Source organism: Leptopilina boulardi, unplaced genomic scaffold (assembly GCF_019393585.1).
Source record: "Leptopilina boulardi isolate dan_hultmark-lab unplaced genomic scaffold, ZJU_Lbou_2.1 LbouV2_354, whole genome shotgun sequence".
NCBI classification, from domain to species: domain Eukaryota; kingdom Metazoa; phylum Arthropoda; class Insecta; order Hymenoptera; family Figitidae; genus Leptopilina; species Leptopilina boulardi.
In genome coordinates, this window is record NW_026137923.1 from 516754 (window position 1) to 544411 (window position 27658).

The following is a 27658-nucleotide window of genomic DNA, read 5'->3' on the forward strand; positions in this document are numbered from 1 at the left end:
AGTTTCTTCTTGTTTTTTTTTTTTTGTTCTCTCCTTTTTTTCATTTCGCCATTAGTACAGACCACATTTTCATGTTATCTTAACTTTCAAGCTCCCAAAAGACGCTTGACGAAATATCCAGGGAAGGCATAGATACCACAACCTGCAAGAAAAATAAGTAGAAGAACGCCAATGCAGCAAAAAATCTTCCACTTGTAATGGCGGCAAACCACAAAGCAAAAAGCTTTCCACGGATTTCGGAACCAAGAAAAAGACGTGTCAGGTCGGCTGAAAATAAAAAGACGAAAAAAAAGTTACTTTCTGTTTGTAATAATAATTTTGCTGTAATTATTTTTTAATGATATTACACATTTTAATTTATTTGGAGAAAAGAAAAACATAATTTTAATTTTTTTCTACTTATTTTGGTTTATTTAACATTTTCAAATGTTTTCCTAGTTTTGGATAAAATATCTCGCAATAAATTTTCAGTAAATTTTTATTCATAAAATGCTTCATTTAGTTAAATGATAATTATTTCGTTTCACTGATTTAAATAATTGAAAATTCTGAAGACGAAAAATCTCATTTTAATTTAGAATTTATTATTTACTAAATTTAAAGTATATATGGGCATATCTCTAGAACTTTTAAACTTTAGGTTATCGCTCATTATGATACCTTAAGAATTTTTTTAATAATTTTTCAATACCATAATTTGACCAATTATAGGGCTTTTTAAATTTATCATGCATTATATAATTTTTTTAATTATGTAGGAAATGACAAACGTAAGTTAAAGTGGTGAAATCGACAGTTTTTTAGTGTGTGATATTGACTGTTTTTTTTTATTTTATAGACTGTAACTTTTTTAACGAAACATTGTGTGTCTTGTGGCTTGCAATAGAAGTAGGTGGGAGTGTGAAGAACTAAAAAATCCATGAAACAATGATGTGCCTCAAATTGAATAAAAACTATGTAGCTTCAAACTTGCGAGACAACTTTTTCAAAATTTCTACAAGTTAGCAGTTAAACTGACATAACTTTTTTAACGAAGGTTTTTGAGTAACGGCACAACGGGATTATATTATCTACCTAATAAGAAGTAATTTGAACCCATACAGGAATGTGTGCCTCCTTTACACAAAGAATGCAATGACTTCAAACATTAAATTTTAAAACGTAACTCATATCAAAAAACCACATATTTGAAAAGCACATGTTGCATTTTGCTTTTAAATGCTCCCAACTCATTGTAATCTCTTCTCATGCATTATAAAAGTATACAGAAAAATCGTTAACCTTTGCACACTTCATTAAAACTGTATAATTAATAATGAATATAAACCTAAACTGTCCGACGCATAGTTTGTGAAGTATTAACTAATAGATGTGTTTAAATCTGGCTGATATTTCTCACTCGAAGGTTTTTGGGGTCGCTGCGACTACTAATCTGAATTTTAAATTTTCCAAAATTCAAAATGGCGAATCCAATATGGCGGACGACTTTTTAAAAAAGTGATCCCATTGGCCTCAAATTTGTTACTCGGGGATTTTTGGGGTCGCTGATTATGAATCTGAACTTTGTTTTTCAAAATTCAAAATGGCGGATCCAATATGGCGGATGACTTTTAAAAAAATTGATCCAATTGGCCTGAAATTCGTTACTCGGGGGTTTTTTGCGTCGCTGACTACGAATCTGAACTTAGTTTTACAAAATTCATAATGGCGGATTCAATATGGCGGATAACTTTTGACAAAATTGATCCCATTGGCCTAAAATTTGTTACTCGGGGGTTTATGGGGTCACTGATTACGAATCTGAACTTAATTTTTCAAAATTCAAAATGGTGTATCCAAAATTGCAAACAAAATTTTTTAAAAAATTCAAAAATTGTTATAAACTACATTTACTTATGACTTAATAAGCCATGGGACATAAAATTTTCGAAACTGTAGCATTAAATATTTCAATATTAAATTACACATTTTGATTTTTAAAATTTTAGTTTATATTATAATAATATATTTGGGTTTTAAAATAAGTTCAGTTTCGTAATCAGTGACCTTAGAAAACCTTAGGCATAAATTTTTATAAAAATTGAATAATTGAAAAATATCTTTCTGACATATTTGATACACCATTTTAAATATTAGTAATGAAACTTTAAATTTTATGTACATGGTTACAAAAACTAAGCTACGAAAACCCCCAAGTAACAAATTTCAGGGCAATTGGATCAATTTTTTTAAAAGTCGTCCGCCATATTGGATCCGCCATTTTGAATTTTGAAAAAATAACGTCGGATTTGTAATCAGCGACCAAAAAAATCCGCGATTAACAAATTTCAGTCAGTTTTAAACACATCTAGAGATTTTGGGCAAGTTTTTTGCAATAAGGCCCACTGTGCTGCGTAACAATGTGTAAAAATGAATTACGCAAATTTTTTTATAGTATTTGATCAATACTGAAGACAATAAAATTTGTTTCACGAATGTGCCCTGAAAAAAATTAATTTTTCTAATATCTCAAAGTTTAAAAGTTCTAGAGATATGTCCATATCTATAATATAACAGTGAAAAGAAATTATATTAAAAAGAAATTTGTGCACAACGCGTCAATCTTAATTAGTTGCTCTATTCAGTTATTTGACAATACCATCACTTCCTGACATGTCTTGTAAGAAAGTTTTTCTTTATATATAATTATTGAGATTGATTAGAAGAGTTACGTGGAAATTTCATGCCGTTAGTAGATTTTGCACTGTTACAACTTTTTGAATTAGGTTTCAGAAAGTTCATTCGTGCGAGAATTAACGTTCACTTTATTTGAGATATTTGATTGAAAGGTGCATTAAAAATGAGAAATAATTTTTTCCTTTCACCTTCTTTCTATTCTCTTTTTTTCTTTCTATATAAAAGAAGAAATGAAAAAAAATGGTGAAGAAAGTTTGCCATAGAAGAAAAATAACAGAAAAAAAAGATTGAATGAATAAATTTTAAAAAGAATTAAAAATTTTTTGCTAAAATATTGATAAATGAAAAGAGAATATATTTGACGAATTAAAGAGAAGAAGATTTTTGAAAATTTTTAAAATTCCTTTTAGAGGGGAAAAAAATTTGGTTATGATTTTAAAATTCAAGAAATATTTATTATGACAAATAATAATTACTTTGTTATAGAAACTTAGAAAAAGTTTGATAAAGAACTTTGGAAAATTTTAGATGAGAGAAAGATAGAATTCGATGAGAAAAAAAATAAGTTCGAAGAACTAAAAACGATCTTTAATCTATAGAATGTTTGTTTAAGTGAATGAGAAAGTCTCAAAGAAACTATATATAGGTATATATATATGGGGAAAATATATTCAAAAGTAACTTTTTGTGTATTAAACATAATAAATTAATTTCATAACATTCGTTATATGAAAATTATTGGCAATTATATTTTGTATGTTAAAAAAAAATTAAATCTAAAAATAACACACTATTAGCAACAGCATCAAAATTTTATGTCTTGATTTACTTTCAAGAAACATTAGTTTGATATCAACAGTTAATATATGAGGATATTTCATTACCAAGGATTGCCATTACTATGATGCTTACATTTATTTACGATCTTGTACGTTCATAAATGGGCAGATAAAAAATACCTATATTGCATAAATGATGTTTATTTAAAAACTAGTACTTTTTTTACATAAATTGTAATATAGATAATTTTAATTATCATATTGTTCATTATTTTCTGTATCAATTTTTTTTTATTATGTATTATTATTATTATTATAACAATAATTTTCAATTAAGCATAATTATATGTTTGATATAGAAAATTCGTTTGATTTTTTTCATGCTTTAAAAATGTTTTTTATTAATAGATATTTCTCATTTGAAAAGTTTATAAATCAAGTGCGGTACCAGTCATTTGCAGATTGACGTTTATATATTGAAATTAAATTTAAAATTGTTTTACTTTACTGAAACTTTATAATATTTTTTCGACTAGTGAGTATACTTTGTTAGAGGTTTTTTTAATTTTTTCTTTTCTTTTTTTTCAATGACGGCATTAATTCAGTCTTCCGAGTTGTTTAATTAGTATAGGCGAGTTTATAAAGTAATTCTTATAAAAAAAATTTCGTTGAGAAAAGAAAAGTTTTGAACTATATATTGATATATAAATTGGCGCACAACCAACGCGTTGGTAAGAGTTTGAAAAAGTTAGTAAAAAATTAATATTCCAGGGATATTCACCCTTTTAAGAATTTAGCTTACTTTGGCGGAGGAAGTGCTTTGGGAGAATTTCTTCCTTTTCCTACTGGTTCCTCTTCAGCTTCAACGATGGGCACCAATATCATTTCCATTTCTATTTTTCCCTGTATATATATTTACAAAAGAAGCTTCTTTTCATTATTTACTGTTTTTTTTTTTTTTTTGCAAAAAAAAAAAGTAATTGGATTATTAATTTTTATTTTACCTTTGAAAAAATTGCTAATTCAATTATAACCGCAAATTCTTTTTTTTTTTGTTTTTATAAGGATATACTTTCTAGAAAAAAAATAATTTAATTACATACAGCTGGTACATATATTCCTGTCTCGTCCGTTGATCTGAAAGGCCACCAGGCTTTGGTTTTCATAATCTTGAATAAATTAATAGTAGGCGAAGAAGGGTCTAGAAGCTTCAATGTACAACTTTTCGAATTAGGACTTCCCTTGGGGATTTTCGTTAAATCTAAGCTTAGTGATCCTGAGAAGTCAAATAAAGTCGTAAAAAAATTTTAATTCATTGTAAAATATAAAATTAATTTTCCTAATTTTATGTTTTATTGTATTTTTCTCAAATTTCATTGTACACTGAAGAAAAAATTTAGGTTGGTATCATATTGACACAAATTTTTTTTGTGAAAATTTTTATATTGTATAATACGTTAATTATTAATTTATTCTGAATTTTTAATTTACTATTAATTATTAATAATAATAATAATAATAATAATAATAATAATAATAATAATAATAATAATAATAATAATAATAATTTGGGACAAAATTATTGTTTATCCAATAATCTGTATTATTGGACTTGGGATTGAGTATATATATATATACAATATAATACAATATATTTGTATTGTAAAATATTTTCATCATGTTCCAATCGTGTTATTTGTGGTAGAAAGCGTTTCATGTACATAATATGTGAATTCTACAAGTGGATTTAGTGATTTTCTATAATAATTCAGTCATCGTTATTCAGCAATTTTCATATAATTCCGAAATATATTGGAAATTCCCGATGGACGTGTAACAAATATATATACGTATAATATTTACGCTCACAATACATTACGACTTGATTAAAATATCACTATTTTATGTATACGAACATATTTAAATATTCAGATGTATTCAAACATTTAATGGAGGGATATGCGGAATTTATATTACCGCGGAAAATTAATTCATTTTCTATTTTACACACGGTTAAATTCTGACAGGGATCATTTTTGAAATTCGAAAAATAATAAATAAGAAAATTAATTTTCTCGCTTAATCTTTATTCTTCTTTTTTTTTATTATTATTATTAATGACTTGCGTAAAATAATAATTCAATTCAATTTGTCAAAATGTAGGGATTTCGATAGAAAAATAAATTTCGAGTAAATTTCTGAAATTATATCATTTTATTTGGAAAAATATTAATATTATAGAAAATGGGACAACAATTTTCTACTCCATTTAACAATGATCGTTTCTATGTATCTCTTCTTCTGTTATATATATATATATATATATATATATATATAACTATTACGAGGATAATAGTTTCCCTTTTAGAATCTAGAATGCACACAGTGTGATTACCGGAAATGAAAGAACGCTTGCCGGATGTGAGAATAGGTTATTCTCAATTCAGTGGTCGAAATTTTTTCTATTTTATTCAAATAGAAATTTTGTTTTCTATAAAAAAAAGGAAAACAATTTTAATTTTTAATGTAACCATTTTAACGAATCATCATTTAAAGAAACAAATAATAAACTAGAAATTTCTTTTAACAATTTTTAAATTTATAAAACAGGAAAAATATACAAATTCGTTTTGATAAAAAGGCGTTTGGATTTTTTAATTGTACTTTCCAACAATATTATATATGTATTTAAAAAAAAAATGTAAAACAGCATTCCCGAAGGAAACACTTAATTTCAACGAAAAAGTGGTTCATGTCGGTATTTAAATACGTGGAATGTTAGCCTATTCGTTGCGACTTGAAAAAGTAATTACACTCCCTTGAGTTTCTAGGTTGAAGGGTTGCCATTTCATGCGCTAGAGTTTGCACAATTTCGTAACTCTGTGTGACTATATATATATATACTTCCGAAATCACGTCTTTTATGTAAATCGAATCTAGCAAACTGAGCCATTTCTTTCAACTACTTCACTTTTTAAAAGTAATTTTCAAGGAAAATTGAGTCTCACCTAAAAAGTCATCTGAGGAAAAGTGGTCGCTGTCCCAAACCTGGAGATTCAATCTGCACGGTAGTTTCACTTCCGTTTCATCTCGAGCGAAGGCAGACATTTTCTTCTTGATAATCATTAAACGCTCGCCTCTTAAATAAGTCAGATGAAATATGAATCTCCAGTTGAAATTTCCCTCCCCCGTCAACGAATTATAGTGTACGTCGGTCTTTTGAATATCCTCGGGAAGAATCCAACTATGTTCATTAAAAAAAAAAAAAATAAATAAATTTAAGAAGCTAATTTGAAACATGAAATTTTAAATGATTTAGATTTCGAAATTAAATTTTATGCAATTTTGACTCGAAAAAATTGAACAGTTCACATATTTTTGTAACAAATATATATATATGACGGAGCGAAACTTGATAAAGAAAAAATAAAATAATAACATAAAGTTTAAATCATAAATGTAAGTTGTAAAATATTTTTAACCATTTTAAGGAAAATGGTGAAAAAGGATATGCTGAGTATAAAAATAAATATTCCACGTGTTTCCGTTACACTGAGTGCAAAGAAAAGTGTTTCTCTTTTCAAGATAAGAAAAGTAGGAGATTTCTAGTTTTTCTTTTTTTTTTTTTTTTTTTTTTTTTGTTTGCATTTGCACTTTACGAGTAGCGAGAAATATCATTTTTGAAAAAGATAATAAATTTTACTTGAGTGGCGAAGTATGTACGTTGAATGAATTGAATTTAAAGTGGGAAAAATATCTTCCCTTTTTTTTGAAGTTTCCTCTTTGAATAAATTTTTCAAAATGCCAAAAAAAAAGTAATTGCATAGACAGTGCAATTTGATTATATTAAATTTTATTTATTATTTTATTAATGAATTTTTTTGCTTTTTTTTAGATACTTTTGCTGTAAATTTTTTTTTCGACCTTAGGATTGAATTTATTGGAAAAAAAATAGTCTTCTTGAAGTGATGAGAAAAGTTTTGAAATGGAAAAATTTAATATATTATGTATACCCTTTGACGTAGATATCGGAGCACTTTTCGCCAGTCAGGAATTGATTATCAACGAGGGGAACGTTCTCGGTATTCCAAATTATCACACGAAGTTCGAAATCTTCCGGTGCTTGAGGCGTGATATCAATCGGCGGTTTTGGCGGAAGTTCGCTCATCGGAAACATGTCTATCCACATTTCTAACTTTCCCTTAGCATAGATATAAAGACAATTTCAAAGTGTTTAAAACATTATTCTAATTCTATTTTCACTTCATAAATGACATATCGTCTATAATTAGTACTTTTTCTTTTTAATTTAACCAAAATATCAAGAAAAATCTTTTTTTAAATAATTACGCAATCTGATTTATTATTTGAAAAAATATAAAAAATTTTAATTAAAAAATATTTTCCTTTAAAAATTATCTAATTTTTCCACTCAAGTTGTATATAAATGCTTTTAATTTCAATAGAGATGAACTATATATATATAAAATAGCGTCGCGATTGAGGAAACTTGAATAAATTTTTTTTTTTTTTTTTTTATAAAATAGAACAAACTATAGAAAATGTTCGTTAGCAAGAGATTCATCAACTATATACTGTCTTTGATATCAAGTCTTTGAGAAATCAGTATACCTGTTCTAGTCCCGGTTTTGTGTGGTTGAAAAGTGGTCGTCTTTCAACATGCTCGGGTACTAAAGCACAACCGCAAATGGGAAATTCTTCCCAGTGATGAAGGACATTTAAAGCCATACATTCTTCTCTTTCTGTAAAATGAAATAGACCGCGAATCATTTTTACATGATTTTATATTTTACTGTAGAATTTTGTTTTAATTTCTTTTATTTCCTTTTACAAGGTATGTAAAATTATTATAAGCAAATTTAAAAAGAGGACAATTTATTTTATTTTATTTAACAAACATATAAATTTATTATTAATATTATTATAAATAAAAATAGAAAATAAACATTGCAATTTGTATTACCGTTCTCGTTAACGACAATTGCAGTAAAAGGGAATTTTCGTTTTCCAATCTTGACACAATCTTTCTGATAGTCCGGAGAAGGAAGATTGTTCCTCTGGCATAAAAAGTCCAATATCTGAGTTGGTTTTTCCTTATCTCGCCATGCATTGTATCCAGTTGTATTATATGTCCTCGCGATTCCGCAATGCGCTCGGTGTCGACTATAAAATCGATTTTCGATGTCAACTTTTGTTTCTCCAATCAAATCATCTGGCGTGGTTGCATCATAGTCCCAAATCTGTATTGTCATGAGGTGATCCTTTGGAAATGTTGCCTCCATTTCAAAAAATCTGTTTACCAAAAAACGTGATTTCATTTTTAGTTTTTTTTTCCCCTTTTGACAATTTTTTTTTCTATAAGCTAATGCATTCAATGTTTGGAGAAAAAAAAACTCGTTTTACCAAGAGAGCCACTTCAATTTTTAGTTTGCACTCATCGTAAAATACACGAGCTATTGACCCAGCCAATAAACCTCATCTATTGGTTTTATCACAAAATGTGAACTTTTAAATTTTCATTTGTATTTTAAAAAAATTAATTTCGTACTAAAAAAATTTTCCTATTTTTTTTTTAATATTATTTTAATTGAAAAAATTTATTTATAATTAATTACTAAAAAGTTTATATTCATGAAATAGTTTAAGCAGAAAAAAAATTAATTTCACTCAAATAATTGTTTACTTAACTATTATAAATAAATATTTATTTATATCACAATTATTATTTGAGTCAAGGTATTTATTTTAAATACAGATTAAGAATAATTGATTCGAATACAGTTTATTTGATTCAAAAAAGAATTTTTTTCATTCAAATATATATTTATTTAAGACAATAAGTAACAAATTATTTGTAAGAAAGAAAATTTTTTTTTCCATTGTATATAAATTTTCTTCACTTTTATTGATTTTCCATATAGAAAAGTTATTTATTCGAATTTAAACGAAAAACATAAAATTTTATGGAAATATAAAAAAAAATGGGATATTTATTATATACCTGAATCGTTATTATACGTATATAGGTAATTTAAATAGAATTTTTCTTTTACGTTGAGTTTAATGAACAATTGTCTTCATAATATCGTGTAATATCTATGAACATAATTCATAGAATAATTTATCAAGTGAATATCTATGGTTAATTATTATTCTTTAATATAATGATTATTGAAACGCAATTATAGGTCAATGCTTCATAATCGCTCTGAGATTTAATGAAAGTTCATAGACCTCAATTATTGAGCTTTTGTCCTATAAATATCAAATGTTAGCCAGTGACTGTATCTTATTCGCGCAAATATAAAAAATTAAAAAAAATATTTTTATCTCTACGTTTATAAAAAAAAAACTCATAAATTTAAAATGATTAAAGAATGAAATTAATTAAGTCAAAAATTGTTATTATATCAGTAAAAATTTAAATTTTTTAAATGATTATTATTTAATTATATGGTTGTAAAAATAAAGAAAGCTTATAAAAATATACAAATCGATAGTAAAAATAAGGGTAAAAGCTTAAAAAATTGAAACGTCATTAAAGATAATAAAAGTACCTATATAAAACTTTAATCCTAAATATAAAATAAAAATTGTTTAATAAAGAGAAAATATATTTTTAAAATTTAAATGTCATTATACTTAAGAAAATGCAGTTAAAAATAAAATCGTTTTATTTATTTTAAATAAAGAAATACTTTTAAAAATAAATGCGATAATATGCGATAATATGAAAATGAGATTGACTGAATAATTTTTTTTATCCAACATTCTGTAACAATAATAGAATATTATAGGGCTTAAAATTCGTTTCTCTTGTTCTACTTTATTGTGGTCTATATGAATGAAACTTAATTAAACGCGTCTAGTTTGTGCACTTCAGTAACGACCCCAATTTTAATTAGTTTACTGCACCGTTTACTGCGAGTCACTAATTCAACTGATGTGATTTGACTGAAGCAGAGTATTTTATGCATCTGATTTCATCGAACTGAATTCATCAATTCAGTATATATTATTGTGTACTTGATTTCAATTTTATTTTTTAAATAATATATTTTTTCTATTCTCGATTTGAAAAAATCCTTATTCATCACATTAACTATGTATTTAAGTATTTCTTTATCTTTTAATGTTACAAATATTTTCTTAAACCAAATAATTTTTCTTTGAATTAAATAAACTGGTATTTGAATCAATAATTTCTGTATTTGTAATAAATACCATTCAATTAAATCAAATAATAATTATTTAATAAAAATAAATATATTTATTTGATAATAGTCAGAATCAAATATATATTTTTTCCATTGCAGTATAATTTTTGGAAATAAAAATGTATTCTCTATATTAGCACTCACTTGCCAAAAGTTGGATTCAAATTATTTGGAATGTAATTTTTTCGATCGTTGATAGAATTTTTTCCCAGTCTAATGCGAAGATACGGGTCAGATTTTCCACTGAGTGGGTCATTGGGATGTAAATTGATTCCTATATGCCGATAATGAAAATATTAATTTTTATTATTTTCAAAAGTGTACTGAAATTGAACTTTTTATTTCATCTCACAATTTTTTTTAATTAAAAAAATAGAGAATTATTAAAATAAAATTCATAATTATTTAATTTTAAAAAATATTTCAATTATAGTATTGACCATACGGAGAAAAATGGGTTTGTGGTGCAAACAATTTTTGGATTGTTGTCAGTAGATTTGTTGATATTACAATTCGGATTGTTTTCAATACAAATGTATGTTGTTTTAACTGGCATGCAAATCGTCGCGTCGTTTGTTTCTGGCATATGTGCCACTTTTGTTTTTATTATTAGTTTTTTTTTAAATCACAAAGTGCTGTTAAATAATGAATCCGGTTAAAGTGAGAAATCTATTGCAAGTGTAGTGTATGGATTGTTACGTCTCAAATAGAGAAAGAACTAACGAAATAATATTTTATTTTATTTATGGCCACTCGATGATTCAGTGAATTTCTGTTTCATTTACAGAGCAGAAGGCTTTGAGCTAAGGGTACAGGGAAGAAAGAGAATAGTGATTTTTAATGACAAGGTTACAAATTTATTTAGACAAACATTTAGAGTTATAAAATTGATCTTTGAGAGAGAGTATCCTGAAGCAACCATTCTTGAAATAAGGGGAAGTAAGCATTCCACTTGAAAATTTAGATGTAAGTTGTATGAAAAAGGACCACTGCGGTGTCTTCTGTTATGACAGAAAAAGGCTGATACCAGGGATGTTGATTTATAAGCCTCAGGAAGGTTGACGGGCATAGGTAATGACCGTAGGTCCGGAGTTCGAAATGCCGTGACGAAGACCCAACAATGATATTCTTCTACAAAAGGAAGGATAGATGTTTTCCAAGTATATGGAAAGAACAGGTCCTTGTATAGATGAGTATTTCTTAATGTTGAGGTTTATAACACTTGACTATAAATCACTCGTAAAATGAACTTGTATTTAAAAATCGTGCAAAGTAACAAGATTCCGTATATGAAGACGATGAACTGGTACCAAATATGTATAGTAGAAGTAACGTGTATGATGAAAAGTTCTGAACTGAACGTAGCGGCTTCGGTGACAAATCCTAAACTGGTCTCTCCGTATAAATGTAGTCTTTTTATACCAAATTTACGTAAGAGATACTATAAAATTTTATTGTCTTCTATTGCTTTTTCCACCCTTATATTAGAAGCTAGAAGTTTTAGCCTTCTCTCTCTCTCTCTCTCTCTCTCTCTCTCTCTCTCTCTCTCTCTCTCTCAGTTAAACGTAAAAGAGGGCTTGTCCGATTATATTACAAAATTAGAAAGAATCTTTGTTTTAGAATTAGAAAGCCTTTGTTTCCGAATCGCAATTGTAGAAAAGAAACACTAGAGGGGTAGTACATAAGTAAATGGAGAATTAGAAATAGAGCGCCTTCGTTTCAAATCGCAGCTGTGTGAAAAGGACAAAACGCAAGGTTTTTTTATATTGTATAAAAGAAAAGATGCTTAGTCGCAGGGAAACGCAAATCGGTATTGATTAAAAAAAAGGATTCTTATAACATGAATGTAAAAGTTACGGTGACGTGACAGGATGAAGAGACAATTTCATCTTTAACGGTAAGTTATACACGGTTACTATTGAACATAACCTCACCTTAAAAAATACAAAATGTATATTAAATATTATTTAACAACAAATTTCAACTCAAAATAATCTTTTGGTTTCAGGTCGAAGAATTTGATTCAGAAGCTGCATGTTCCACAGATTTTAATGCAAATGAAACTGGTGATATGACCTACGAAAATCTGTTATCGATTATTTTAGAAGGCAAAGAAACTGAACAAATTGTATTAGACGGATCAAAGCTTTGTTAATAAAACAAATTGTATTGCCGATTTTACAATTTAGTTTTGTTATTTCAACTGTTCCATAACAATTTTCTTTGTTCATCAAAAAATTCTGTTTGTTCACGAACAATCTGAATAGTTTTAATAACAATCACATTTTAACAATTTTTTTGTCCCAAAAACAAATAGAACTGCTGGTTCTATATTGACTATCTGGAATTGTTGTGTGGACTTAATTTTAAGTAACCACAAAAATTCTTTTTTCTCCGTGCATAATTAAAATACTAAGTTCTAAAAACTTATTAATCTAATCTATTTGATAGAATCTTATTAATTAAATTGAAGTTAAATTATATTAGAAGATTCTTTAAATTCATTTTTTTTCGTTGAAACTTTTCGTTGATTTTCGTCTTTAGAATTGAAAGTTCTCTTTCAACTTTTCGAAATGAGAGTAGATTAAATGTTTATAAAGAGTCAGTTAAGATTTGGAAATGTTGGATTTCATGAAAAGAGACGTGAAACTAAAGTATCAAAAGTGAAGATGCGCAAAGGTGAATTGAAACTGAAGGGGGTGGGGGGAGAGATTTTATTAGAAAAAGTTTTAGAATGTTGAAGTTTGCTCCTCGTAAGATGAAATTGAGAGAATTCGTTTGCAGGGATTATGGCATCGTATTTCTGCAAAAAAACACATTTCCAAGAAACGATACCATTTTAGAAAAACGATGCGAAACCCTCATTTTCGTAATGCGAAGTCTAGAAGACATCTGCTCCTTGAAAAATTCAATATTTCACAAATATGAATTTTATTGCAGTGAAATAATTCTTTTAAATTTAATTTATAAGTAATTTTATAATTTACATTCAACTGCAGATTTTTATTAAATTGAAGTTTCATTTATTTCAATTTACTAGAATTTAAAAGTTCTATTAAAAAATTGTTTTCTAATTTTTCAAGATAGCAAATATGAATATTTACGTACGCCCTAAAAATCCAACAAGATTTTTAAACAAAAGATTTTTAAAAAAATTTCTTTTGAATACATGAATAATTTTTAACTGAATTCCGGTACCTAAAAAAAGTTGAGAAGAGTATAATTTTAGTTCGTTTATAGATGTGGCATTAATTTGTAAAAAAAAAAATAGACATCAGTTAATACAACTTAAGGCACGAAGCACTCTTTTTAAGCCACAATTGCTGTGAATTTGCATTTAAAATAACTATACCTTTTATAACGTACAGCCGCACAAGTAGTTGAAGCGGTTCCTGTGAAGGATAATCGTTGTACAGACCATCGATTGCATTTCTACCTGTTCTCGATTTGCATAGCAATTGTTCAGGATGAGGCCATTGATATAATGCTATAAATCCCTGAAATTTTCAGAATATGTCACTATTGGGATAATAAATTTTTTTCTACGAAAAAAATGACAAAATTGAAGTAATAAAAAAAAGAAAATTTTTTTTTTCCTTTTAAATTATCACCTTAAATTTTCCGGCAAAATTCTTCTCATCCTGATTTGGGTCACCAGTTCTTTTGCCCCTCCACAATTCAAAAGTTCGAAGTCTGTCTTGAAATCTCGAGAACTTTGGTTCCATTTCTAGTTCGGTGGAATAAATCTAATTGTAATGAATAAAATATACCTGTTTTCTTTTCTTTTTTCAAAAATTATACCTTAAATGTGGGAACTGGTTTTTGACCTGGAAGTAAGTTCCTTACAATTCCGAGTTCACGATTTCTTTCCTCCTATATAATTTTATACGAAAAGGAATTATTATATTTTTGTCTAATTGCGATTAAAAATTAATTTAATAATTTAATGCATTTATTTCTAGTAGATATTGAATTGTCAATTTTTTTTTACTTTCGAATGTTATTTTTATTTTGGAATTTTAATTTAATTTTAAAATTATGATAAAATTTAACAAATTGAAAATAACATTTTCACAAAAGATATATTCATTCTTATCACTATATATATTATATTATATAGAAACGAAAAATTTTCTTCGTTTTCTCTAGGTTTTCTCAATTTTCTAACTCGTTTAGAAAGAGGTATTGCTTCAGGAGAAATATGTTACATATATAACTGTTCAAATAGGAGAAAAATGTTGTTGGTGGAAATTGTAAGTTTACCTCGAGAGAAGCGTAATATTTGCTCCACCAATCATGTGTTTCATCCTTATCCAGCTCGTATACCTCTTCCTTTTTTTTCTCCGATGGTGTACGTTTTGTAAAACGTTTGATCGATCCAAAAAATCTTGTTAATTTTGAATTAAAATCTTGACCCGACATTTTTTTGTAACTTATCAAACACACTGTTTCATCATTTGTTGGATCGTAATCGTCGGGAATTGTTACTTTCAAAATATTTAAATTTAGTTACTAATCATTTTTTTTTTAAATATTAAATGAAAATAATATATATTTTTATTTATATATAATTTATATTTAAAATAAAATTTTGTATTGTAAAAAAAATTATAAATATAAATTTATCAAATTTGTAGAGAAAAAAATTATGTTTTTGACATAAAAAAAATGTTATTTAATTTCAATTTCTTACATATTGTGGATGGAATTTTTTGATCGTGACAAATTTTAACATTTTTCATTTCGTGTATTTGACAATCATAATCCACTTGAGTTATTAATTCCTCTAAAAATTTATAAGCAGTTGGAATAATGCAAACTCCGGCGTATTTGAAACATCCAAAACCTCGTGAATCGTAGGCCTTTATGGAAATTGCTGGACAATAAACACTTTCTATTGGCATGTCCTTTGTTTAATAAAATAAAATTTTGTCATTTATTATTATTATTATTATTATTATTATTATTATTATTATTATTATTATAATTGTGTGTAATTAATTAAAAATTTTAACTGGTATTTAATTTAGAGCAATTTTTTTTATTTTTTAACTATTTTATTATAAGCAAATAAGTAAGAAGATCCCCCCCCTCCTCTTTCATCCCATTTTCCATATATCTAATTTATTCTTAATGCATGATTCCTTAAATGATGAATATTCAGAGGTCGCGATGTATAAACTCGAGTCCAATGACAATAATATGCTTCAAGTTTGAGATAAACCTGAAGTCTATTCCCTCGAGTCCTGTACACCTCTAATTTATTTTAACACATTCTGCACGCGACGAAACTTTCCTAAATTCGGGTTTCATTGAATTTCCAACACCTGCTTTTCTCAATAACGTCTTATTGAACATTTATATATATATTGAGCTATTCCACGTAAAATCAGACACCATTTTGCATTTATATCTCCGATTTTTTTAAAACTTTTTTGTTTTTAGTATACTAATTGAGACTAGCTTTCTTGATTTTTTTCAATTTTTTTTAGCAAGATATGAATTTTACAAAATTTCAGAATTTTAATGATTTTTTATTTTTGAATGCTCATAACTTCCTTCCAGAAAAATAATTTAGGTAGGTAATATATTTTTTTGTAATTTAAAAATTAAAATTTTATTTTTAAAACTGTATGTACTGTTCAATTTTTTTTTCGACAAATTTTCAAAACTAATTCCTTTTGCAAAAATTTTAAGCCCAGTTCGGTCGTGGGAAAGTGATTTTTTCAATATTTTTGGAATTTTTTTTAAAACATCTCCAGTTGTTTTTTATACTACGTACTTTTATGTATTTTTTGATGCACTGATTATAAAAATCATAGTGTCAATATCCACAAATTTTATTTTTATGGTGAAAACCATAATAAAGTCATAAAATTTTTGTTTTTTTTTTATTTATTGGGAAAACATGCAAAATTAAAAAAAGAAACTTTTAAACAAATGTTGTAAATCTTATTGAAATACATTTTTTATACCTTATGAACTTTTTAAAAATTTTGCATATTTTACCCAATAAACGAAAAAAAACCAAAAATTTTAAGAATTTATAGTTTTCACCATAAAAATCAAATTTGAGGGTATTGTCACTATGATTTTCGTATAATCAGCTCATCAAAATATATAAAAATACGTAGTATAAAAAATTTTAAAATTTTGATAATTTAAAAAAACTCTGAAAATATATTGAAGAAGAAATTGTTTTCCCACGACCAGACTAGGCTTAAATTTTTTTTTTTAAATTGAAAAAAAATCAAAGGATACAATTAGTTTTAAAAACAAGATTTTAAGAAAAAATATAGTAAATTTTAATTTTATAATTTTTTGCATGAAAATTTTTGAAAAGTTGACTTTGAAAGAAAAAACTATTAAAATTGATGCATTTTTAAGAAAGTTATGAGCATTCATAAATAAAAAATCTTAAAAATTCTCAAATTTTAAAAAATTTATATCTCATAAATGGCTTGATGAAAAAATTAAAAAAAAATTATAAAGCTCTTTTTTGAAGGGTACAAAACGCGGTAAAAAAATTTGAGCCATATATATACCCAGATAGCACGGAAACTTGCGGCAAGCTTACTGTGCAAGCTTACTGCAAGCTTGTCTGAGCTAGCGAAATGTCCCACCCAGGGCAAGCTTGCCGTGAAAGCTTACTGTAAGCTTTCCAGGAAAGGTTGCTGCAATCTTGCCATGAAAGATTGCTACAAGATTGCTGCAAGCATACTAAGAATGATTGCGGCAAGCTTGCCGTGAAATATTGCTGTAAGCTTGCTACGTAAGGTTGCAGGGGAATTTCAACAAGCTTTCGGAAAGGTTGCTGCAAGGTTGCTGCAATTTTCAAAAAATACATTTTGAATTAAAAAAAAATTTATTTGTTTTCTAAATTTCAAAATCCTTGTGACGTTTATTATTATTAATTATGTCCTGTTTATTTTCATTTGGAAACTTAACGAAAAAATTTTTGAAACAAATTTGAGGGGACTGGAAATTGAACCCGGGTTCGACAGACACTAACCAAAGACCCTAACCGAGAACCTACTCGACCAACTATCAGAGAATAAAAAATCTTGCTCTTAACCCTCGACTGTTTTTATGAGTTGAAAAACAGTTGAAAAACGAGGGTTAAGAGTAAGATTTTTTTATTCTCTGATAGTTGTCGAGTAGGTTCTCGGTTAGGGTTTTTGGTTAGTGTCTATCGAACCCGAGTTCAATTCCCAGTCCCGAGTTCAATCCAAATGAAAATAAACAGGACATAATTAATAATAATAAATGTCACAAGGATTTTCAAATTTAGAAAACAAATAAATTTTTTTTTAATTCAAAATGAATTTTTTGAAAATTGCAGCAACCTTTCCAGAAGCTTGTTGAAATTCCCCTGCAACCTTACGTAGCAAGCTTACAGCAATATTTCACGGCAAGCTTGCCGCAATCATTCTTAGTATGCTTACAGCAATCTTGTAGCAATCTTTCATGGCAAGATTGTAGCAAGCTTTCACGGCAAGCTTGCCCTGGGTGGGACATTTCGCTCGCTCAGACAAGCTTGCATGGTAACCTTGCCGCAAGCTTGCTGCAAGTTTTCGTGCTATCTGGGTATGTAACTGATTAAAATCATATTTGCTTACCAAATCAATGATAAAATGAATATCTTCGAAATTGGAGAATTTCTTTGCATTTTCCATTACTTCGGATTTTACATAGACACCTGAACATTCAATGATAATTCTCGGTTTATAAACCGGAACAAAATTGATTTTCTTCATATCGCGAACACCCCAAAATATCACTTCTAAACGATAATTTGTCATTTTTGGTCGTATATAATCGGGCACTTTATAAATCTTCTTGTTTGTGGATGTGTTTAACGGTAAATCCACGATCTCATCATTTCCCACCTGGAAAATTAGCGAGGCAATTTTTTATCATTAATAAATAATAACAATAATAATTTATTTTTCTTTTTTGTAAGCCAGTTTATACTACTAATAAATAAATGAATAATAATAATAATTTATTTTGAATTATTTTTGAAATCTGTTAATTAAATTTTTTTTCGTTGAAATAACAAAGTCCCATCTGTCGAAACAGTGAAACAGTGCGGATAACAGGCTCTCTAAATGGGAAAAATACGATTAAAAGACATCTGTCACCTCAATGAGTTCAAAAGCTGCTAAAACCTCGCCGCTACATTCCCTTTGGGAGTGAAATTTGTACCATTGCAAAGTGGGCGGAAAATTGGGTGGTGAATATGTTTCCGAGTTGAGTTTTACTATCGGGGTTGCAATGCATCTACCACAAAATTCCGTTCCCTGAAATAAGCCGACTATAAAACCTCAAACAGCATTTTGTACGTATGTGTATATATATAAATATACTGTGGAAATAAGTGGAAAGTTATTAAACCGTATTTGTGTTTTTCGCTCAGATGACTTCATTAAAATATTGAACGTTACTTTATTAAAAATCATAAAAAAAATTTACGTTTCAACAATATTTTCAATTTATACTTGAATTCACATACATATCATAAATTTGATATAATATTCATGAAAAAAGTTTTCTTTTTTTTTTATTTAGCATAATGTTTTTTATGTTTAGAAAACTTATTTAAAGGAAGATTTTTTTTAACTTAAAATAATTATTTAACTGTAAACAATATTTTTGAAAAGGTTTGATTATTTTGAAGAAAATTTATTTAGTTTAAAAAGAAAAATTTTTTAATTTAATAAATGATTTTTTAAATCAATTAAATATTTTTTTTGCCTCTATAAATAATTCTTGTATTTTTCCTTTCTTTTAATTATTTTTTTTTCTTTAATTCAAAAAAATTGTTTTCTAATTTTTCACTATGTAAAATACAGTTTACTTGTGTAGATAAAATATAACCTTCACTGGTATAATTATTTTTTATAATAAAAAAATTCCAATTACACAAAAATCCTTGTCAAAAATTTCCAATACGATTTTTGGTGGAAACATTTTCAAGTGATCTCTTGTTCCATATAACTCGACAGGAGGGAAAATTAGTGTTTGATCCCAGAAAGGGTCGAGGCTTTGTTTAATAACCTGTCAGTTACACAATGACTGAATAATAATTTTGTTACATTAATTATTATAAGCGACAACTTATATTATGCAAATAATATTTTTATCATTTTATTTATTATATAGTAGGGTCAGTCGGGGTAAATCCGAACGGAGGGTAAATCCGAACGCTAATTATTTCAGCTTAATTAAAATTTTTAAAAATAAGTTCGATATGAGAATTTTTACCTCAGATCCTCTTGAAGAGATTCTAAGTATTATCCCATTTTTTGTTTGTTAATTAGCAACAGCATAAACAAAGATAACAAGTATTGCAAAAAAGATTGAAAATCAAAGATGACACTCTTTCAGTATTTTGTCTCGTATTTGAAGAAAAAGAAGCTAAAAATTCATTTTATTATTTATAATTGTTTGTTATGAATACTAGAACAGAAACTATATTTGATTTTTGCCTTCTGTAAAATTTTATTAATAATATCAGACCGTTCGTATTTACCCAAGAAAATTGGAAAACTGGGGTAAATCCGAACGGTATTTTTAATAATTTTTTTTTACATCAAAGCCACATAAAATTGTTTTTATTTGATTACACTATTATTTTAACATTATAAAAGTACATAGAAAAAAGTTTTTCTTTCTATACGTATCCTCGTTAGTAATTAATAAGCAGAAACTTAATCTCTGTTCTCTCGAAGGAGTGTTTCAATTTTTTTGCCAAATGGTTTGTTGAAAAAAGTTTTTCAGGATCTTAATAAAATTTGGTATTCTACGGTTTTTGGGGTCGCTAATTACCAATTTGAAGTCAGTTTTTCAAAATTCAAAATGGCGGACGAGAATTAAAAAATTCATTGGATTCGCTCGAAAATTGTTACTCGGGGGGTTTCAGGGTTAGCAAATTTGATCATTTTTAAAAATAAGTTTTAGGAAAGTACGCCATTTTGAATTTAAAAAATTTGACTTTTATTTTTGTATTTACATTCAATCACTCCAAAATACTTTGTGTAGCAAGTTTTGCAAAAATCCGTTATGATTTGATAAAGTTATTAAAGGTTTTAATTGTGTAATGCATTTTAATTTTTAACCTGTTTGATTTTTGTATTTATATATGATGCATTATTACATAATAGGTTTATTATCGTATTTTTTTTGAGTTTTTATATAAGTTTAACAATTGCAATACTTTAAATTTATTTTCCCTAAGATTTTTCTGAAATACAGTGGCGTTCGTATTTACCCCCATATTTTAGGAAAGTTGCAAAGTATCGAGGTAAATACGAACGCTAAGTTTCCTGCGATTGTAATTTATCAAAAATTTTTGCTACCCCATAAAATTGTTCTATGGAAGTAAAGTAACAACTTCATGCACCGGAATACCGGAAGTATTTTTTTTTTAAAGAAAAAACTTATGTTATTGTTGAAACTTACTAAAAGCGTTCGGATTTACCCCGGTTGACCCTACATTAGCAAATTTATAAATATTATAAAACATTATATTTTGTGTAATTTATTAATTTAAACTTTTCTAAAAAAAAAAAATTAAATATATTACAATAAATTATTTGATTATTTTTATGTAAAATAAAATATTTACATGAATAAAGTTTATATGAAAAAAAAAATTAATTAACTCGAAAAAAATATCTTGACTTTTCTTTGTAAACTTTTTTTTTTTTATTTTTTTTTACTATATACTAATTTGATTTAGATTAAATGAACTATCTTGTGACTTACTGTCGACGTCAAGGTGTAGCCGTAAAATAAAACTCGCACCAATGGATCCAATAAGCCCGAGGTGTCCATTCCCGGTTCAAAGTGCCCTTGAAATATGTGAGCTCGTAACTGGAATTTCTGTAATTTATTTTATTACTTTTTAAGAACGTTGATTTCCACAAAAGAGTCATAAGTCGCGTGACGGGATTTTAGAGTTGCAACTGTGTGTGAAAAACGTATAAACCTATATAAGCTCCGAAGATTTTTATTTTCCTTTTCAAGAACATATTACTTATACTTTTTCTTTTTTTTTACTTTTTCGATTGTCTTTTCACATATAATTTTTTTAGAATTTATTTTACTGTGCAAATTGAATTAGAAAGAATTAAATTTTTTAAAGAAAAAAAAAATGAGGATCAATTTTTCAAAATCTGATAAATCGAGTATTGAAATATTTTTTTAAACCTGATTTTTATCTACAATATATTGAAATATGTATAAAAATTATGTTTGCAAAAAAAATCACTGTAAAAAAATTTTTTTTATATAATGGGAAACGTGGAATTTTTTTTTTCCTTTTAATTTTAGTTTGATATGGAAAAATCTCATTTTATTTTTAATTAAAATTTAATTTTTTTAAAAAATATTTTTAAGTTTAGCATATCGTTATTTTTTTTTTAAATGATAAATATCTGAATCAGTGGTATATAAATTTTTTTTTTTTTTTTTGTAAATGACAAATATCTGAGTCAGTGGTTTATAAAAAGTAAATATAAAAATTGTAAATTCTGGTACGTAAAATATGACATAGAAAAAAACAAAAATGAAGTACCGAGGACTCGTTGTATTTGAAAAATCGTGGAAACGTGTCAAGGTTCAATTGGTGATTGAGCTCGTACCCTGATGGTATTGCACTCCAGCAAGCCTCAACGTATCTCACATTTCCCATCCATAAAAATATTTCCACTTTACATGCGTTATAATCGAGTGAATCGCTTTCGTCTTCGACATTTTTCATGAATAAATTTATACACTCTCCACATTCTGCACCACGTGCCACATTTTCGTCCGTGTAAATAATTTGTTCGGCTGGTAATTGAGCGTATGCTACGCGCTTCGATCCCACCAACATCCAAATAAATATATCTGGCATATTATGCTGTGGCTAAAAATATTTTTAAATCAACAAAACAAAAAATAAACTGTGACAATTTTTGTGCTCTTAATTTTTTCAAAATCATAAACTTTCAAATCTAAATTTTTGTTGAACTTGGATTTTTAATATTTTTATATAATATATTTAATATATTTACATCTTTGCAAAGATCTCGAATGATTTTAAGAAAATGATAGGCATGTGTTGTGGCAATATTTATATAATTATTATTGACGAGCTCTCCATTAATTTTAATGACTTTTAAAATATATTTGATTTCTTCACGACACAAATTGACTCTGTGCCTATCGAGTCTGGTTGTACCACCTTCGTCTTCATATCTGCCCGTATCCATTAAATGTAGATAGTGCAAACAATACTGCTTTAAGGATTTAATCAATTCATTGTATTTCACGTAAGCGCTTTCATGCTCCACTGCAATTAAAGTCTCTAGTTTTTCGAGCTCCACCTCCTGAAATAAAACATTCTTCGTGATTTAAAAGGTGCCGAGGAGAATTGCTATATTCATCCACGGTGGTGTTTTTTTTTTCCTTTTTAATTATATCAAACTTTCGATATACGTTTTCTAGAGGTCTGTGTAAAGTTCTCACAATTTATGTGAATCTATTTTCTAGAGAGATAGCGAATTTAATGTAAAAATTACTAAAAATAAATGAAACTTTAAAAAAACTTATCCTCTAATTTCTTGTTTTTTTAAAAAATTTTATATTTAAAATCGAAGTTTTGAAATTTTAAAAAGTATTTAGTACAAACTTGAACAAAATATTGTCATGTAAATCTAAATTTTAATAAATATTTTTTTCGAAGAAATAAAATTTAACCTTGTAAATCAAGATCAAAGTTTTAATTTGCATATATCTCAAAATTAGATTTTTTTTTTGCTTTTTTTTTAATTATCTCAATGGAAAGCTTGATTAATTTTCTATTAGATATGTAATTTTCAAAATGTGATCTTTTAAAATTTTAGAGATATTAATAATTAACCCCTTGACAGTCCAGGGCCCATATGTGGCCAGAAAAAGTCGTGCCACCTCTGTGCAAGTGGCCATATATGGCCATCGCAAAAAAATAATACTAAATTTAACTTGATTCGTCTGAAATTTGTTACTCGGGGGTTTTTGGGGTCGCTGAATTCAAATTTAAAGTCAGATTTCAAAAAAACAAAATGGCGGACCCAAAATGGCGACCATGAAAACTTAAAATTTATCAGATTTACATGAAACTCGTTGCTCAGGGGTTTTCGGGGTCTCTGATTACGAATCTGAGGTCGGTTTTTCAAAATTCAAAATGGCGGATCCAATATGGCAACCCAATATGGCGGATAATTTAAAAATTAATGCGTTTTGACCACAAATTGTTACTCGGGGGTTTTCGTAGTCGCTGAATTCGAATTTGAGGTCAGTTTTTCAAAATTCAAAATGGCGGATCCAATATGACGGACAAATTTTTAAAAAATCAATCCGATTTTTCTGAAATTTGTTACTCGGGGGTCTTTGGGATCGCTGAATTCGAATTTGAGGTCGGTTTTTCAAAATTCAAAATAGCGGATCCAATATGGCGGACAAATTAAAAAAAAATTTTTTTTTTAAATTTGTCCGCCATAGCGGATCCAATATGGCGGACAAATTTAAAAAAAAAATTTTTTTTTAATTTGTCCGCCATATTGGATCCGCCATTTTGAATTTTGAAAAACCGACCTCAAATTCGAATTCAGCGATCCCAAAGACCCCCGAGTAACAAATTTCAGGCAAATTGGATTGATTTTTTAAAAATTTGTCCGCCATATTGGATCCGCCATTTTGAATTTTGAAAAACTGACCTCAAATTTGAATTTAGCGACCCCAAAAACCCCCGAGTAACAAATTTCAGGCAAATTGGATTGATTTTTTAAAAATTTGTCCGCCATATTGGATCCGCCATTTTGAATTTTGAAAAACTGACCTCAAATTTGAATTTAGCGACCCCAAAAACCCCCGAGTAACAAATTTCAGGCAAATTGGATTGATTTTTTAAAAATTTGTCCGCCATATTGGATCCGCCATTTTGAATTTTGAAAAACTGACCTCAAATTCGAATTCAGCGACCACAAAAACCTTAAATATGATGAAGTCATATTTTTTTGGAAACTTTTTTTTCGGACCGTTTTAGGCCCACCAGCGATTTTTAACTCGACTGCGAAGGGGTTAATCAGCCGAGCGCGCCGCTAAGCCGCGGCAGATAAATTGGTGCTCTTACGTGTAAGGAGTGTTGCCTACCGGAACATAGTGGTGCGCGGCTAGAGCGCTCTCGGAGGATTAATTATTGTTAATATTTGAAAAACTTTAAAAGATCCCACTCTAAAAATTACATATCTTATAGAAAATTAGTCAAGCTTTCCATTGAGACAATTAAAAAAGAGTAAAAAAAATACAATTTTGAGATATATGCAAATTAAAACTTTGATTTTAATGCATTACTAATTCTAGCTAATTGTTCCTCTTAAATTAATTTTTTTTAGTAATATAAATTCTTAATTATTTTTAATAATATTATTAACTTGCTTAATTTGAAAAATATTTTATGTGCAAAAAAAAAAAAACATAAATAAAGTTGATACTTACGAGAAATTTGGCAACGTATGAAAGAGCGTTACTGTTGATTGTTCGCCATTCAACATTTGGCCAACATGATTTAACATAAATGCAGGGTTTACTTGAGCCTAGGGGCATGTAATTATATTTTTCATCCATTGTAACCGTTCCTCTCGATTGAGTTCGACTCTCGTACTGCAGATTCGTTTCCATTGTTTCTTCATCTAAAAAAAAAGTAAATGATTTTTTCCCCATCTAAGTATATAAAAATTCTTCTTTATTTATTTCAAGATTTTTCTGCATTTCAACAATTTTATCAAATAATTTCATTTTGATCAAATTTTATTTACAACCGTTTTTTGCATTATGTTAATAATGTTACTTCTTTTTTGTTTTTTGTTTTTTTAAAATTATTATTATTTTTATTATTATTATTATTATTATTATTTGTATGAGTTATTTTTGAATTACGATTTTTTTTTAGATATAAAGAAAAAAAATTGTGCATATATTTTTAACGAACCATCAGATTCATCACTTTCATTAAAAGGGCATTGATTTTGTGAAAATTGTTGGTTTCCTGAATTTCCCAAATTGATTTCGAAACTTATAAATTTTGACTTAAATCGACTTCGATCTATCATGCATACATCGTAGATTATACCAACCAAAAGATATTGCTCGGTGTCCCAAAAACTTTTCTGTCATCAGAGAAGATTAATATTTGCACATAAAATAATTTATCAAACAATAAATAATATGATAAATTATACCATAAAGCAAATTATTAAAATATAGCACATAAATATTAAATCTATATATATTTAAACTATATTTTGAAAATTTTCAATTAAAAATATTACACGTTTATTATTTTCATTTAATGATTATAATGTTTAGAAGAAAAATGTTTATTAACATTATTAACAATATTATTATCAAACAAGTTTTATGTCTGATGAGAAAACGGGAAATAGCTATATTTACTATTTAATTTAAAATAATGCAAAAGAATTAACTGTAAAGAGATTTGGTCGCGTCTTATAAGTTATTTAATTTCATTTATTATTTAATGAAAATTAAGTGAATGTTATGTGACAACTTGTGTACGCACTGCTCAGTAATTTAGGAAAGTTTGCGGTTTGATGACTAAGTGGAACGTTAAGTGAGATCTACCGAAATTGGTCATAAATTTTAGTTCCAATAAGTTGTACGTATTGGATTCGGATACTAAGCTCGTAACTCAAAATTTAATGACTAACTTTGGTACAACTGCTTTATTGAATTTTTTAAATAACATTGCCAAGGGAAATCTTGTGTTAATGGCAACTTCCTTCAATATAATTTAATTCTCTTAAAATTTAATTTTCAATTGCATTGTTGTTTACATAAAAAAAGCTCATCAAATTTAATTAAAGATTAATTTATATGATTTAAACAATATCGACTTTGAAATTTATCTTTTTCGTTAAATTAATTGATATATTTTTAATTAAATAATTCTATAGAATATTTGATCAATAGTGACAAAAAAAATGTATAGATATAATTAGAATAATAATTAAAAAAATTTATCATTAAATAAAAATGAAATGAGAATTTTTTTTACTTTAAATATTTTAAAGTTAATTTGATTAATTTTAAACAAATTTTTACTTCTTTGATGGATGCTGCGGGTTCTATTTCAACTCCAGTGGCTCCAGCAGATTCAGGATCATTGATTTCCGTTTTCAGTGAAAGTAGTAATCTTCCACGATAAATCGGCAGTGGAACTGAACAATTTCCTATGCAGGAAATTTTTCTCGCTGATCCAATGCCATAAAAGTGGATGAAAGATGGACCAAATGTAGGCAGAAATCCTGATGGAAAAACAAATATAATATGATAAATTGAATTAAATTTTACACTTCAAAAATCTTTTTCTTGACTATATCAAAGTTATAAAAAAATAATTACTCTTAAAAATATCATTGTTATGAAATTTAATTTTAATTAATAATAATAAACAATGGAAATAAAAATATAATCGTAGTACAAAATATAATTTTGGATTTTAATAGTTGTACAAACTAACATTATTACCGGTTATACAATATTATAAAAATTTTCACAAAAATATTTCTATCAATATGATACCGACCCAAAAAAATTTTAATTTTAGATCAAAAAGTACCACAATAAATAATTAAATAATTATTTTTAAATTTTACCATTTTCTCCAGCATGTGATATATCTTTTAAATTTAAAGTGTAAACAGCAATTTCATTACTACTGCAACTTCGTATTCGATTTTTTAAGGCAATTCTAACTCGATGAAATAAAGGCGGGAACATTTCTTTAAAAATAATTTTTTCATCAAATCTATGTTCGAAAGTACGTTTTCCTTCACTTGTTTCAGCCTGAATGAAAATAATTCAAATACCTATTTCATCATGTAATTTATTAACTAAACTATTTATTATTGAATT

The 27658-nt window shown here is 27.1% G+C and overlaps 2 protein-coding genes across 3 annotated transcripts; both read right to left on the reverse strand.

Moving 5' to 3' along the window:
• Positions 1-15001, reverse strand: LOC127286439 (otoferlin-like). 2 transcript variants are annotated; one of them, XM_051312870.1, is made up of 12 exons: positions 14957-15001; positions 14495-14566; positions 14305-14420; positions 14046-14190; positions 10838-10967; positions 8440-8768; positions 8088-8218; positions 7469-7656; positions 6464-6699; positions 4559-4731; positions 4258-4358; positions 1-267 (listed from the first exon to the last, which is right to left on the reverse strand). In XM_051312870.1, the coding sequence occupies exons 3-12, from the start codon at positions 14416-14418 to the stop codon at positions 87-89; spliced, it is 1728 nt and encodes a 575-aa protein (XP_051168827.1). In that variant the 5' UTR covers positions 14419-14420; positions 14495-14566; positions 14957-15001; the 3' UTR covers positions 1-86. The 2 variants fall into 2 exon arrangements, with proteins under 2 accessions (XP_051168827.1, XP_051168828.1); XM_051312871.1 differs by lacking the exons at positions 14495-14566; positions 14957-15001 and having other exon boundaries at positions 14305-14423.
• On the reverse strand, positions 14489-27402 carry LOC127286431 (otoferlin-like). The gene is made up of 13 exons (XM_051312856.1): positions 27363-27402; positions 26846-27048; positions 25713-25890; positions 25220-25413; positions 22756-23070; positions 22275-22607; positions 21464-21580; positions 19619-19753; positions 18838-18996; positions 18313-18582; positions 15387-15600; positions 14957-15180; positions 14489-14566 (listed from the first exon to the last, which is right to left on the reverse strand). The coding sequence occupies exons 1-13, from the start codon at positions 27400-27402 to the stop codon at positions 14489-14491; spliced, it is 2460 nt and encodes an 819-aa protein (XP_051168813.1).
• Between the last annotated feature and the right edge of the window lie 256 nt (positions 27403-27658).

What these genes read in the sequence shown, in the direction of transcription:
- LOC127286431 (XM_051312856.1), bottom strand. Translation starts at nt 27,402, where the DNA reads ATGGTAAAATTTAAAAATAATTATTTAATTATTTATTGTG. An exon ending in CATACGTTGCCAAATTTCTC is followed by an intron (nt 23,071 to 25,219) that starts GTAAGTATCAAC and finishes GTTTTATTTCAG; the next exon opens with GAGGTGGAGCTCGAAAAACT. An exon ending in TTCATTTTATCATTGATTTG is followed by an intron (nt 15,601 to 18,312) that starts GTAAGCAAATAT and finishes TATTAAACAAAG; the next exon opens with GACATGCCAATAGAAAGTGT.
- LOC127286439 (XM_051312870.1), bottom strand. Translation starts at nt 14,418, where the DNA reads ATGGAACCAAAGTTCTCGAGATTTCAAGACAGACTTCGAACTTTTGAA. An exon ending in GCGGCTGTACGTTATAAAAG is followed by an intron (nt 10,968 to 14,045) that starts GTATAGTTATTT and finishes ATCGGCATATAG; the next exon opens with GAATCAATTTACATCCCAAT. An exon ending in TTCCTCAGATGACTTTTTAG is followed by an intron (nt 4,732 to 6,463) that starts GTGAGACTCAAT and finishes TTGACTTCTCAG; the next exon opens with GATCACTAAGCTTAGATTTA.